The sequence below is a fragment of the Notamacropus eugenii genome, chromosome 1 (genome assembly GCF_028372415.1).
Source record: "Notamacropus eugenii isolate mMacEug1 chromosome 1, mMacEug1.pri_v2, whole genome shotgun sequence".
NCBI classification, from domain to species: domain Eukaryota; kingdom Metazoa; phylum Chordata; class Mammalia; order Diprotodontia; family Macropodidae; genus Notamacropus; species Notamacropus eugenii.
In genome coordinates, this window is record NC_092872.1 from 485,970,813 (window position 1) to 485,985,971 (window position 15,159).

The window sequence follows — 15,159 nt, forward strand, 5'->3', positions numbered from 1 at the left end:
TGGTCTTTGGGCTTGGAAACAAAGCCTGGCTTTAATTCCCCCTGGGTTTCCCCTGGCATCAGGAAAGTGAATCCCACTAGGTCAGTGGCCTCTGAACCCTGACTTTGTTACAGTTTTAGGCTCATTGATTCATGTCAGTTCGATTTTTTAAAAAGTATTTATAAAATGTCTTCCATGGGACCTACACCATCTTAGGTCCCTCTGGGGGATACAAGGAATAGTCCATCCACTAAAGAAGGTCTGGTGCGTGGAATAAACTTTTTGAATGAGGATCAATCAGAAAACCATTTAAGGATATGTTTTGACCTATTTTTGAGGATTTTTGATATTTGAGGAAGTACTACTTCCTACCATCCTAATTCTAAGTCTAAAAGTGTCTTCCAAAACACAACCAGAAAGCAGTTTCAATAGACTGGGCTTCATTCTGACTTTTAAGCAAAGAGCAACAGGGGGACTCAGTCAATTTTGGGGCTCAGATAAAGAGAGGCACAGAATATGCAGAAGCAAGCTTCAGTGGGGGGAGCTTGGTCCTTGGCTGGCTAGAAATGATTGTGGGCTTGTTCCCATCTTCCTTTCATCAGCTCCTGGTACTTCCACTTGCCAGGCAGTCAACATCAGAGACTTCTGGAGTTAATATATTCCCTTTATTCTCTTGTTGTCTGGATCAAATGGAGACTTCACATGAGCTTGGGCAGGGTAGATCACTCCCATCCTCTCAAGGGCATAGTCACCATTCTTCACAAACTCCAGGGACACCTGGAAATTAGAAAAGAAAGAAGGCATTGGGCATACATCTTCCCCCATTCCTAAATCTAAGATCCTATGTGCTTTAAAACAGCAAGTTGATCTAACAGTAATAATAATTAATAACTCCATGAAGTTTTAAGGTTTACAAAGAATTTTCCTTACAACAGCTCTGTGAGTTAGGTAAGCAAAAACATGATTGTCCTCATTTTACAAGCAAGGAAACAGAGACTCAGAGAAGGTTAAGGGTCTCACCGAAAGTCCCACACCTGGAAAGAACCTCAGAGCTCATCTAGTCCAACTTCCTCCCAATTTGATGGTTAAGGAAACTGAAGACAATTTTGGGTCACAGGATTCAGAGCCATAAGGGATGTTAGAGATCCACTAATCCAACCTCTGTTCTACGGATAAAGAAACAAAGTCCCAGAGGAATAACATGATTTGCCCAAAGTGACACTAAAAGTAAGTAACAGCGTAAGAGATTCAGATCCAGCTCCCCTGACTGTAAATATACTGGTCATTTCCCCTCAGCCTCCTGAGGCCATGTGTGTGTGTAAGTACAACAAACTCTCCATCGCTCTATCACACTGCTCGTGGGGAAAGCTTGAGTTCTATATCACTGAAGCCAATTCCCTTGGATTTTTGCCTCCACTTCTTTGGGATCTAGAAGTAGGAAGACCAGACAAAGGTCAAACAAACAATCCATTTCCCTTCTCTTCCTCCCTGCTCCCCAATAAATCCAGGCTCCTGAGAAAACAGCAGGAAGAAATTTTTTGAAAGGATGGTTTCATCTGAACACGGGCAGGCTCTTCAGTTTCTTTGAGAGCAGCTGTGGTTACAGACAAACTGAGAACCCAAAGTCAAATTGAGTTCATGTCCTAAAGAAGTGGAACAAATGTAGCCAGAGCTAACTCAAATCACTTCCCAGACACCCTGGCCTTTTGCTCTCTCCTCACCGGCTAAGCTCTACCTGGTTCTACTAGGGGAGAGCTGGAGAATCCAATGTATCTCAGAAAGAGTCATTTCTTATAGAGAAGTAAAAGTGTCATGTCCAGCCCGGGATGGCTGATGAGATGTGACAGCTGGGCTGACTGCATTTGCTGTGTCAGTGAGCGTACTGTTTGGGCCAATTAGAAATGTGTGTTCTATCTGTACAGCAATTAAATCCAAGACTAGAACCACTGGAAGAGTGTCCTTAACTCGGCAACATAAAGAAACAGCTATAATTTCTGGCAGCTCTAGGTTTGGCTGAGAAAAACAGATCTTCACATAATACAAACTTTATAAGTTAAGTGGGGCTAGTATACCATGAATCAATGGATGGTTGTATGATGTATAAAACTATATACACATTGGTACTGGACATGTAGTCAAATACCAACAAACTGTAATTGGCTTCTGGATATCCTACATGTCAAAGGTTTTGTCTTAGCTAGAAAAGAGATTGTTCTTGGAACAGGATTCATCATTTCATTGAGCATCTGCTAATCTCTAGTTCTGGTGATATACATCACCTGATAGAGACTCTACTTTGGTTTCTGGCCCAAGTGAATTCATGACTGACTTTTAAAAATATATGTTTTATTAATGAATTTTGTCTTTATATCGTGGGAATTTTCAGGAAGAAAAATCCTCTCTCCTCCCTCTATATTAAACCATCTCTTGTGACAAAGATCAGTAGAGTCAAAAGCATGGTGACCATATCTGATGAGGTATGTACCACTCTGTTATTATAGCCCCCAGCCTCTATGCTGTGAGAGGGGAAATTAGTAATTCACCTTCAAGGTTGAATAAAAACTAGATGTCACTTCATTGGAGTCTTATAAAAAGGGAGCTGCCTTTACATTAATTCAGGCGAATTTTGTTGTACTTTTCATTTTTGCCTAAGCACATAGGGAAAGGGGAAGAAGGTGACATGGTAGACCCCAAGACCAAAGGATGATAAAATTGAAGAGATGCTCCTCAAATCTCTGTCTTCAGTCCTCTTTTCTTTTTTCTCTCAATATTTTTTCCCTTTTGGCAATCTCATTCACTTCCCCCATTCCTTCTACCCCCTTTATGCTGATGACTTCCAAATATGAATTTCTAGGTCAGAATTCTTCCTGAGTTCCAGACTCATGCCCACCTCTCTTATAGAATGCTTCTACCTATACCTCACTTTCAAGTCACGCTCACAGTATCTCAAGCTGGTTTATTATCTTTCCCCATAACCATCTTTTGCTTTCATTTCACTACATATGTCTGTGGCATCACCACTTACGAGCTCTCCCAAGTTCATCATCTGACTTCCATGTTCTGTTGCTTATGTCTCTGCCTTGGTATCTCTTCCCTTCATCTCCCCCATGGCCACCATCCTAAAGTCGGCCTTCATTACCATCTGAACTATCACACTACCCTTCCAATAGACCTTTCAGTCTTTGGGCTTAAAGCATTCTTCACATGCTGCTAGGATCTATCTTCTCACATATAAATCTGATCATGCCTCTTCTCTGTTTAAATGACTCCCTGGAGCCCACCAAGTAGTCCAAATGCCTTAGTTTGTCATTCAAGGTTCTCTACAATCTGGAGTCAGCCTGCTTTGGGGATCTTATTTCATATACTGTACATACCACAACAAAACTGAACTACTCACCATCTCTTGCATGTCTATACATATATATGTGTGTATGTGCATGTGTGTATGCATGTATGCATGTATATATACTTGTGTATATACACATATATGTATACATACATATGTATGTGTGGATATATATGGATACAGATATATATCCTGATCTCCTATCTCTATGCTTTCGCTCATGTTGTTCCCTTTTACCTATCCCCCAAATCTGTTGAATTCTTACCCATTTATCCACCTCAAATGCCACCTCCTCCACAAAGATATCCTTGATCCCCTTAGTTAGTTATGACCATTCTTCCCTCATGTAGCACTTTATATATTATCCACATATCATTTTATTATATATTTATTTTTGTAGGTATAGTATGCCAGTATTAGACCATAAACTCCATGACAGCAGGGAAAATGTTTTATCTAAATTTAATATCTCACCCAAAACTCTCCCCAAATGCAGTAGGCACTTGAGAAACATTTAGTGGGTTGAAACAAATGTGAACAAAGATGACTAGGACTGAAAGGGATGTCAGAGATCTCTGGTTGGACATCAAACCAACCTTCGCACCAAAAAACAAAAAAATCTTCCTTCTTTGTGTTTGAAATTCCACACTTAATGATTTATTCCTAGAGGTAAGGGAGAGAGCTGGTTTAAAAAGTCAGAAAGACCTGGATTCAAGTCTAGGTGACCCTGAATGGGTCCCAATCTCCCAGTACCTCCAGGTATCTCTCTGAGCTTAAGTTGCAGACCAGTTGCTATCTGTATTGATAGAGAGAGGTTCCCTCCTGGAAAGTTCCCCTGACTTGCAAAATCACAGGTTTAGACAAGAAAAAAATTATTTCTTTGGGTTAATATTGCACATGGTGATAATAACAACAAATTGCAGGGACAGAGCACTTTACAAAGCATTTCTTCCACAACAACTCTGTGAAGCAGATAGAGAGTAGCTAGGTGGTAGGTAGATAATTTAAGAGATTAGGAAACTGAGACTCAGAGAGGTAAATAAAGTAATTTTTCCAGGGTCCTGTTGCTAGTAAGTGTCGGAGCTGACATCTGAATCCATTCCTGAAGCTCCTCTTTTCCCAATATTATTTTGTTGTTTTCTCTCCTTGGGGTCCTCTTTTAAAAGATAAATCCCCCTAGAAGGGATAATATATGATTAATTCATTAAAATCTCAGTATGAATTAGTCTGATTATTTTTTCAGAGCACCTGAGAGCACCAGGGGCCTATGGGTGGAAACAGAAGAGGTGGCTGGAGAGGGAGAGGTGAATTAGAGAAAAAAGAGGCAAGGCATTGGAAGGAGATAACCCCCTTCAATTTCCCACAGCGCTCAGGGGGCAGGTTCTGTGCCCCTTACCAAATCCTGGGGGCGTGAGCTGGGAACTTCTACCTGGGTTCTGTATTGAGAGCCATTCCCTCTCCCCCACCCCTATCCCCACACAGCCTTTGTCTCATTTTATCCCTCATGTAGACTTCAGTTAGCATGTAAATCAGGCTGGAAGTTATCACGCCCAGCTGAGAGATTAATGTCTCCCATTAACGTCTGCTTAATGAACACTGTCTTTCCGGTAGGAAACATTCTGAGTCTGTGGCTGAGGAAGCCAGTGGAAAGGGAGGAATGGTAAAGAGAGATTAGAGAAGGAGGGCCACCCACCACCCCCGCCATGGCCTCTCTTCTCTATCAATTTGCATAGTTTTCAATTTGGCCTTAAGCAGCCCTGGGTGGAAGGTGAATGACAGGGAAAATCTCTCACATCCTTTTCCGGAAGGACTTCAGGCTTGGCAGCCATTCAAGCTTTTAGGCATACTTGGGCAAGAAAGCCCAAGAAGACAGGAATGTATTTGTTTCTGTGTGAGCTGGCTTATCTTTGTATCCTGCTCTCTCACTCCTCCTCTTCTCTGACTTTTCTTATCCATCGAAGCCTGGTTCAAGGCCTTTCAGGCCTTCCCTGGATTATTCCAGCCCTCACTTATACTTCTCTTTTCTGAGCTCCAATAGCCCTTAAACTCTATATGGTACAATTTAACTCTTAATTATGTACTGTAATACAGGGTAGGATTTAGGGTTGGGACAGACCTTAGATGTACTATTTAAACAGGATTAAATGTGACTTTAAGGAAGACACAATTTCTTTGGGTCACAGAGAGGCTTCTTCTGTAAAATGTGGATGGTGAATTAGATCAATAGGGTCAAATTCAAACAGAAACAGATGCCTGTGGGCTGCATAATGGCTTAGAAAACCACAAATATTATCTCTGCTGCATTTTATTTTTATTGATTTTGGCAAACACTTCCCAATTATATTTAAATCTGGCATCACTCATGTTTGATGCCTCTGGACTATATGACTTCTAAGGATCCTTCAAGCTCTTCATCTGTGGTAAAGGATGTGGTAGTTCAACCTAATTATTTTAGAGATGAAGAAACTGAGACCCAAAGAAGTTAATGACTTGCCCAAGGTCACCTGAGTAGTAAGTCACTTACTCCATGAGTAATAAGTAGTAAGAGCTTTAAACTCTAACTCCAAACTTTGTGTACTTTCCTCCAAACCTTGCACCAGGTCCTGGGGAAGTTAACTCATTAATCTTTGAAACTTCTGTCCTGGGGCTCACTTGTTTTGATTGGGGTAACTAAGTGAGTAAAACATAGCTCATTTGGGCAGTTAGTATATCATCTCATAGGGGCAGATAAGAGGTCCAGTGGATAAATTACTGGGCTTGGAATCAGGAAGAGTTCAAAATCCAATTCCAAACACTTCCTAGCTGGGGGTGTCCCTGGGCAAGTCACTTAACCCTGTTTGCCTCAGTTTCCTCATCTGTCAAATGAGTTGGAGAAGGAAATGACAAATCACTGGGGTCATGAAGAGTCGGACACTGATGAATCGACTCAGTAACTACAACATATCGTCTCTTGGGCCCCAAATCTCAAACTATACTTCACTTTTATATCATATCAAACCATTTACCCAGGTTGTGTTATCATCTGCCTGCCTACCCCTTGTGACCCTTTTGTTTTTGGAAAGGTTACATCAGTTGGCCATCCTATGTATAAACCCACTTCCCCTATTACTACTGTCAAGGGCCCCAGAATCCTGCCAATTCCTAGGTTCACAGCGACTCTTCTCTTGAACTCACTCCACAAATGCAATCTGTTGGCAAGTCCTGTTTTTTTTACCTTCCCAACATCTCTCCTACACATCTTCTCTTCAGATCCATCACTACTACCTTAGTAATGGTTCTCTTCACTGATGCCTCCCATGCCCTAACTTTTGGTCTCTGACCTCCTTTAGACTCTTAAAAATTATCAAGGATCTTAAAGATCTTTTGTTTATAAGAAATTAAAACTGATAAAATTTTAAAATATTAATCCATTAAATGAATAAAATTATTGAAAGTTGGTATAATACATTTTAGTAAAAATAACTTCATTTTCTAAAAAGAGAAAAACAGTGACAAGAGTAGCATTGTTTTATGTATTTTTTGCAAATCTCTTTAAATCTTAGCACAACAGAAGACAGCTGGACTTTCATATCTGCTTCTGTATTTAATTTGTTGAATATGTTTTGGTTGAAGTATATGAAGAAAATCTGGCTTCATACAAGGAAAAGTATTTTAATAGGCAAATAATGTCTTGGTATTATTAGAAAAACAATTTTGACCTTGTGGACCCTGAAAAAGTCCCCAGATTTTGAGAACCACTGGCCTAGACTATTATAATAGCCTTTTCAATTTCTCCATAACTTCCCCTGTCTCTGATCTATCTTTCCTCTAATCTAGCCTCCACTGAGCAGCTAAATCGATTTTTCTGGCACATAGTAGGTGCTTAATAAATTCTTGTCGACTAACTGACTGACTCTTACATCTCAGGGATGATAGACTGCTTTCCTTGGCCCCCATTCCCTTTTACAAGGTAAGCTGCTTTAGGGTAGAGACTTTCTGTCTTTGTATTTTTGTATCCCTGGCACTAAACACAATGTCTTGCATGCAGTAGTGTTTAATATATGTTTTTTCATTCATTCATTCATATCATGATTTGACTTGAAACAATCATGAACTATGTGCATCTGTAAATCTTGGTCACTAAATGAAATTGTAAATTATAAACTATGAGCTTAATGGCTCATAGCTTTAAAGCTGGAAGGGACCTTAGGAGATCATCTGATTCAACCTTCCTATTTTAAATGGCCTTTCCCTTCCCTTATTTTTTCAGTCATATTCAACTCTTCATGACCCCACTTGAGGTTATCTTGGCAAAGATAATGGAGTGGTTTGCCTTTTCCTTCTTCCACTCATTTGACAGATGAAGAAACTGAGGCAAACAGAGTTCAGTGACTTTCCCAGGGCCACACAGCTAATAAGTGTCTGAGGCTGTATTTGAACTCAGGAAGATGAGTCTCTACCATTCTATCTACCCATGCTGCCCATATCTAGCATGGGTGTAAGTAGAGTTTTTCCCAGGTTGTGATGTCTAAAAGAGTACACTTAGAACATAAATTTTAGAACTGGAAGAGACTTTAGAAAGTTATCTGGTTCAATCATCACATTTTAAAAGACCTTTCCCTTCTCCTATTTCTAGAGCTGTAACTAATAAGGAGATGAATAGGTTTTTCCCATGGGCTGACAGCTGGCTGGGCATATTTCCTCTCTTGGTGAGAACTGCTTTGTCCCTGCACACACTACCTGCCGGTGAATTGAGGAGTGAGTCCCCTAGCTGCTGCCCCCAACTTCTCTAGCATGGTATTCCTACCCCATGGCCCACTTTACTCCTCAACACTTAAAGAGACAAGAACCAGGACTGTCTGGGGAACTGATTATTTCCTCCTGGTACAACTACACCCATCCACTGCATTTCCTTTCCTCTCCATGCTCTCAATTAGACCCAAAGTAAAACTATCCTCTAGGCTGTCAGTGACTTTCCCAACTAAGTTTGACTTAGCCACAGTGTTTCTAGTTCTATTTCCCCACAACACTCAATACAGAGCTGAAAACATATTTAATAAATACATGTTGATCAACTAATTTATTCCCACAAAGTTTCTTCTCTTGGCCTTCATACTTCTACCCTACCAGCCAGGGTAGAGGGCTTGACATGAGAGCTCAAACACTAGGTTTAAGGAAAGGAATATGAAGCACCTTAATTCAATGTTCTATGCCCAAAGCATACAGTGCCTGGCACATAGTAGGCCCTTAATAAATGCTTGTCAATTGACTGATAATATTCCCATCAACTATGTATAGTTTTCCAGATTTTCACACCTATAACCTCATTTGACCAGTCATTAATTATTTATTACATCCTCATTCTGTGCTAACTCTTTATTACTAGACTAATAGCCCTTGTAAGGTATGTTTCAATCTTTAGCATCTAGCACATGGTGGCCCCTTATTGAATGTTCATTCACTAAGAGAAAGGGATAAGGGTGATAGTGGTGCTGGTGGTGGTGGTGCTTGGGTAGTAAAAAAAAACTCTAGTCTTGGAGCCATGAGAGACTTAGGTTCCAACCCCACCCCTGGTCACTAATTATATCATTGTGATCATTTCACCTGGGGCACCTAGGTGGCATAGTAGATAGAGAGCTGGGCTTGAAGTCAGGAAGACCTGAGTTCAAATTTGGCCTCAGATACTTATTGTTTATGTGACCCTAGGCAAGTCACTTAACCCTGTTTGCCTCAGTTTCCTCATCTATAAAATGAACTGGAGAAGGAAATGGCAAACCACTCCGGAATCTTTGCCAAAAAATACCCAAATGGGGTCGTGAAAAGTTGGACATAATTGAAAGATAACAAGTTAATTTCATGTAGCCTTTTTGGAGCACAGTTTATTCATCATAAAATGGGGATAATAATTGAAGAATTTACCTCAGAAAATTTTGTAAGGAACAAATGAAATTATGTGAGTTAAGTGCTTTGTAAATCTTAAAATGTGTGTATAGATGTTAGCAGTTATTGTTGCTGTTGGCAAGGTTGCTGGACATAATGAAGAGAAGGCTGGCCTTAGAGTCAGAAGAATAGAAAAAAAAAAATATAAGCACTCCAAGTTACCCCAAGGAATTCTCTAAGATTGTAAGTGAAAAATGACTTGCCAATCTACATAGGTGGAAGAAATTTCCTCACTGTGAGTCCTCCACCCTGAAGAAGATATAAATATGGACCCAAACAAAACAAACTCTAAGAGTTTTCATTATTATTAGTAGTATTAGTATTATTGACATAATATAGTAGATAGAGAAGTAGCTTCAGAATCAGAAAGACCTGGGTTCAAGTCTTGCCTCTGATACATTCTGGCTATGTGAGTCTGTGAATATCATTTAACTTACCTTTCAGTGGTCTAGGCGACTCTCTCAAGCTCTAAATTAAAGAATAAGTACTGACCTGCATTCATACAAGTAGATTCCTCACCTGGGAGTTCCCTCTACAAATGAAATCACAGGTCTAGTCCCCATCTCTGTCTTACTGAGTTAAGAAACTTTAAGCATTTGTCAGGAAGTTAATTTGTCCTCTTAGAATCAAGAAGGACATTTCCTAATCAACAGCTTGCCATCTTATCTTAGCTGCATTGATTTTGCTTGTGTAGAAGGACTTTGGGGGGAATTTGGAAGGCCAAATGACTTTCAATTTGCTCTTCCAAAAACTTTGAGTTGACAGCTTTTCCTTTCAATTGATTTTCCTACAGAAAGTCCAAGTATTGAAAATCATTCCACTGGCCTCTGAGCTTTTACAAAGCACTATAATTGGTATTCAGAATATTTGATTGATGATGAAGATAATGATAGTGCTTCTCACTCTAAAAAGCATTTTCAAAGTGAACAGCAGACTCATCCTTTTCCCCTTTTTATGTTGTTAGTTTCTCCAATCATATGGATTTAGATGTTTCAAGTGCAAGGTTACCCATGACCTCTCTTACAACAGAGGCAATGAGAGAAGGAACTAGACTGATGGCTGTGCGTGTGGAGAGAAGGGAGCAAATGGGAGAGATGGATGGTGGTAAAATCAACATGATTTAGAAATTGATTGGTTGAGGTGGGTGGTGAAGCAGGAAGAGTCAAGGATAACCCTGAAGTTTAAACCTGAGTAATTATCAACAAAAACAAGGAAGTTTGGAGGAGGGGTAGATTCAGGGGGGAAGGTGTTGAGTTCTGTTTCGAACATGCCAATTTTGTGATTTCCACAGTATGTGTAGGAGGAGATGTCTGGCAGGCAACTGACAGTGTGCTCCTGGAATTTAAGAGAGTGTAAGGATGGAGATACGCAGACTGGAAAGACGTCTACATAGCAATGATATCTGAACCCTTGGGAACAGAGAAAATGACCAAAGAAGAAATTGTAGAAAGTGAAGAGGAACAAGGACAGAAACCTGGAAGACACCCATGTTAAGCAGGCATGAGACAGATGAAGATTCACAAAGAGTCTGAAATGGAACAGCCACACAGGTAGAAGGAGAACTAAAATACATTTATTTCATGGATGCCAAGGAAGCAGAGAATGTCCAGGAGGAGAGAGTGGTCAAGAGCATTAAAAGGCACATAGAGGTCACAGAAACTGAGAACTGAGAAAAGGTTGCCATATTTAGAAGTTAAGAAATCCTTGATAAAGGACAGTTTCAGGCAAGTGGTAGGGTCCAAAGCCAGAGGCTGAGTGAGTGGGTGATGAATAAATGAGGAACTGGAGGCAATAAGTAGAGATGATTCTTTCTAGGAGTGTAGCAGTGAAAAGAAGGCAAGATATGGAGTGATTTGAAGGGATATGATGGTCAAGTGACTGGTTACCTAAGGGCAATTAAGAAAGATTAAGTTGGTCAGAAGAGATTAAAGATGAGAGCAGATAGATGGGAAAGCTCTTAGGAAAGAAGTGAGGGCATGGGGAGAGAGAGGGTACAGGTAGAAGAGAAGGCTTTGGCCACCTGTTCCTCAGAGGCAAGAGTAAATTTTGAAGATGTAGAGGAGGGCTGAAATGTGGAGCAAGAGAGCTGAAGGCTTCCATTTTCTTAGTAGAGTAGGAGGTAAGGATATCTTCCAAGGGTGGGGAAAGACTTGTGGAGAGAAGAGAATAGCCACTAACTGGAAGAGAATAGAGAACAATAGGTTTCATATGCAGCAGTGGAGACAGTTCAGATTAGGAAATGTGAATTAATAGGGGATCTAGATGGCACAGATGGAGCTCAGCAATTTAATGCACAAGGTGGATGGGGGGGGCTAATCTAGAGTGGAGAATTGGCTTGGTGTGAATGGTGGTAGGTCAACAGGCAAGGGAGTCAAAGGCAAATGTTGAACTGCTTTAACTATAGGGTAGAAACTGGGAAGGGAAGAAAGTAAAGCTAGAGTAGTATTGATGGATTAAGAAAGCAAAGAAGTATGCAAAGACTGGAGATGATAATGACTACTGGAAATTGAAATGCTTCTACACAAACAAAATTAATGCATCTCAGATGAAAAAGCAAGCAATGAATGGAGAAAACAGTTTCATCAAATTTCTCAGATAAAGATTTGGTATTCGAGATAGCAGATGGGATCAAAAATCATTTCTGCAATAAATAAAGGATCAACAGATGTGAATAAACAGTTTTCAAAAGAATCTCAAACTGTTAACAACCACATGATATAACACATAAGAGAAATGCAAGTCAAAATGACCCTGGAACCTAGTAGGCACTTAAATGTTTTGTTAAATTGAAAGAGCATTCACTCATTTATTCAGCCAACCAACCAAGCAGTCAGCTCACCAACAGTTGTTAAAGAACTATATGTACAGATCATACTGTAAGTGGGATAGAGGCAAAGCTAAGATATGGTACAAAAGTGTGTGTGCGTGTGTTTCTGTGTGTGTGTATGTAGTAAGGATGCTGAAAGGATTTAAGATGAATGAGGAAAGGTCATTTTTAGAGCAGAAGGTCAGAGCAGTGGTTGAGATCTGAACGAACAGAGTTTGGGTCATTGGTCGCCCTGGTCTTATCCTTTGAGTAAAAAGAGTGGGATGGCATTTCAAAATTTCATTCTTTCTGGGTTAGGAAAGAATAGTTATCCTCTGGCTCTGTCCTCAATTCTGACTAACATAAACCTTGTGCTTCAAAAGTCAGAGTATCTTAAAAGGAAAATACAAAAAACCACAGCCAACTCAGCCTGGAGATACAGTTTACATGACTCATTCATGTCGCTGCACCAGCTTTCCATCTTGATTTGCCTCTCCTCTTCTCTCCCTTTTTCCCTCCAGGAGAAGCCTCAGCTCAGGGCCTTATCCATCATCACGCCCTGTCAGAAATGTTTTGTCCCCCTTCTCCACCCCCAGCTTTTCCATAGCTGGAGCCTAGGCCCTCCAGGGAGCTGCTGGTATGGGGTACAGTGCCAAGGACTGGGTGGGTATGGGAGGACTTCCAGCTCTAGTCCTCTCTGGCTCATGCCAGAAGGCTTGCAGAAAAAACAACTCATTCTTTTGTTATCCTTCTGAGACAGAATACTTCTTGACACCAGTCTGCATGTTTCTTTTAAAAGGAATTTGGATTCTCAGTTCCTTAAGTTGAGCTACCCCCCAGGTACTTACTGGACCTCCTTCTGGGTTCTGGATGTACCCATAGGCGATGGTTTTATTGATGTTGAAGCCAAAGTCTGCTCTCCGAATGTGGCCAACTACTTTTTCATTTCTCCAGATGGCTTCCAGGCCAAACATGGGCACCTTTCTATAAAAAAAAAAAAAAATCACTCACATATTCCACTAAAATGTATTAATCACTATGTACAATGGACTGAGGTAGGTTACAAAAGTAAATAAGACTTGTTCTCTTCCCTGAAGGACTCTAATTCTAAAGCACTTAATCAAGTAGGGGAGAAAAATCAGGTACACAACTCTAACCCAGGTCAGAATATGATGCAAGGACTTATGAGGGTTTGGAAGAATGCAAGAATGTCTAACAGAGGAATTGCGGGGAGAGGTTTCAAGGAGGACATGGTCTTTGAGATGAGTCTTGAAGGACAGCTGGAATAAGAAAAGAGGAAGCACATTGGAAGCATGAAAGATGATCAATCAAGCAAGAAAGAAACATTTATTAAGTGTTAACGGTGTGCCAAGCACTGTTTCAGGTGATGGAGATACAAAGAAAAAACAAAATGGTTCCTGCCCTCAAGGAGCTTATATTCTTTTGAGGGAGACAATGTGTACATAAATGAATGTGATGAAATGCACATACGCGCACACACACACACACACAATGAATACAAAGCCATTTTCAGGGGGAGAAAACGGCCCCTGGGAGGATCAAAAAAGGCTTTACATGGAAGGTATTACTTAGGCAGAGTTTTGAAGACAAAAAGGAATTTTAAGAGGGAAAAATTATGTGGGAGTATGTTGAAGCATGGCAAATGGCCAATGCAAAGGTGTGGAGAAGGAGTTTCATGTGTGAGGAACAGCAGGAAGGCTGGTTGGACTGTACCAGAAGCCACAGGAATGAGCAATATATGCTGTATGTACATATGTATAAAAATAAACTTTTTTAGTAAAAATAAACATTTCTGTCGATATTTATCTATGCACATATGCATATATGGGTATATATACATATGTACAAATGTACATCCTTTATACATATGTGTATATGTGTGCGACTGTTGTGTAGACTTGGAAAGGTAGTTTGGGGCCCAGACATCAAAGGCTTTAAAAATTAAACAAACTTTCATTTAATCTTAAAGGCAATAGGAAGCCATCAGAGTTTATCCAGTAGGGATGTGACATGGTCTGACTTGTACTTTAGGAAAATCACAGAGGTACGTAGGCTTAGAAGTTTCAATTATTTGGGGCGATTATCTGGTAGAACATTTTGATTGAAGCTTTAGGTAAATGAAGGGAACAGATTGAAATAAGATTGGAAAGATAATGAAGGAGCAGGTTGTAGGGGGCCTTTTGGCAAGAGGGAGCCATTGAAGGTCTTTAAGCAGTGAAATGACATATTCAGGATTACTCTTACAGAATGAATAAAATGAATTGGGGGTGGGGAAATAATAGAAGTCGGAAGAATGGTCAGGAGATTCTTGCCTCATCCAGGGGCAATTCTACAGAGAAAGTCTTGAGCATTCTGAGATGTGAAAGTATAGGTAGAAAGCTGGGTCCAAAACCAAAATTATGCTCATGTCACTCCACGTTAGCCTCTGAACCTCAGAAAAGAGAGCAATGATTCTAATATGGTAGAAAAGCAAGAGCACAGCGATCACAAGTCAGAAGAACCGGGTTCTAGCCTATTCTTTCTAAAGGGCCCTCTTTTGGTAGCCTGGGCATCCATCTATCATTTCAAAGTTCCTTTCTCTATCTGTGAGAACCATCCTTTGAATACAGTGAGTCTGGACAGTGGACAGTGGCCTTGTCTGGTTTTAGCCCTTGCTGTATTGATAATTTACAATATTTTACAATAATTTACAATATGAAGGCCTCATGCTACCTGGGTCTCAGTTTTCCCATATGAAGATTAGAGACAATAAACCTTGACCTCCCTAACTCACAAATAGATAATGGACATGGAAAGGTATTAAGGCTCTAGAAAAATTGAAGGCATTGTTTTCTTTTTGGTAGCTCTGCACTGAAAGTGAAGTGAAAATAATGGGCACTTGTCTCATCTCTTTAAAATCAAGTACCTCAAAAAAATATCCACAGGGTGGAAAGCTGTTTTTCTCTCTTGTTTAAAAGTGGATGTTGAAGATGCAGATCCAATGGTTCTCTCCTCATCAGCACTGTACTTGTCTGAGACCTTATCCCTGCTTAGTGGAGGACCCTGGCATCTCAACTACAGCCCTCAAGCAAGAGCAGTGCAGAAAGGA

General features: G+C 40.3%; 1 protein-coding gene across 7 annotated transcripts in view; it reads right to left on the reverse strand.

The window, feature by feature from the left end:
- Nucleotides 1-402: 402 nt before the first annotated feature.
- SARDH (sarcosine dehydrogenase) overlaps nucleotides 403-15,159 on the reverse strand; it is a 155,306-nt gene continuing 140,549 nt past the window's right edge. For all 7 annotated transcript variants that reach the window (XM_072632878.1, XM_072632881.1, XM_072632875.1 and 4 more), the window contains 2 exons: nucleotides 12,899-13,034; nucleotides 403-756 (listed from right to left, as the gene is read on the reverse strand). In XM_072632878.1, coding sequence (XP_072488979.1) covers nucleotides 631-756; nucleotides 12,899-13,034 — 262 coding nt within the window. In that variant the 3' untranslated portion in view covers nucleotides 403-630. The remainder of the gene's footprint in view (nucleotides 757-12,898; nucleotides 13,035-15,159) is intronic.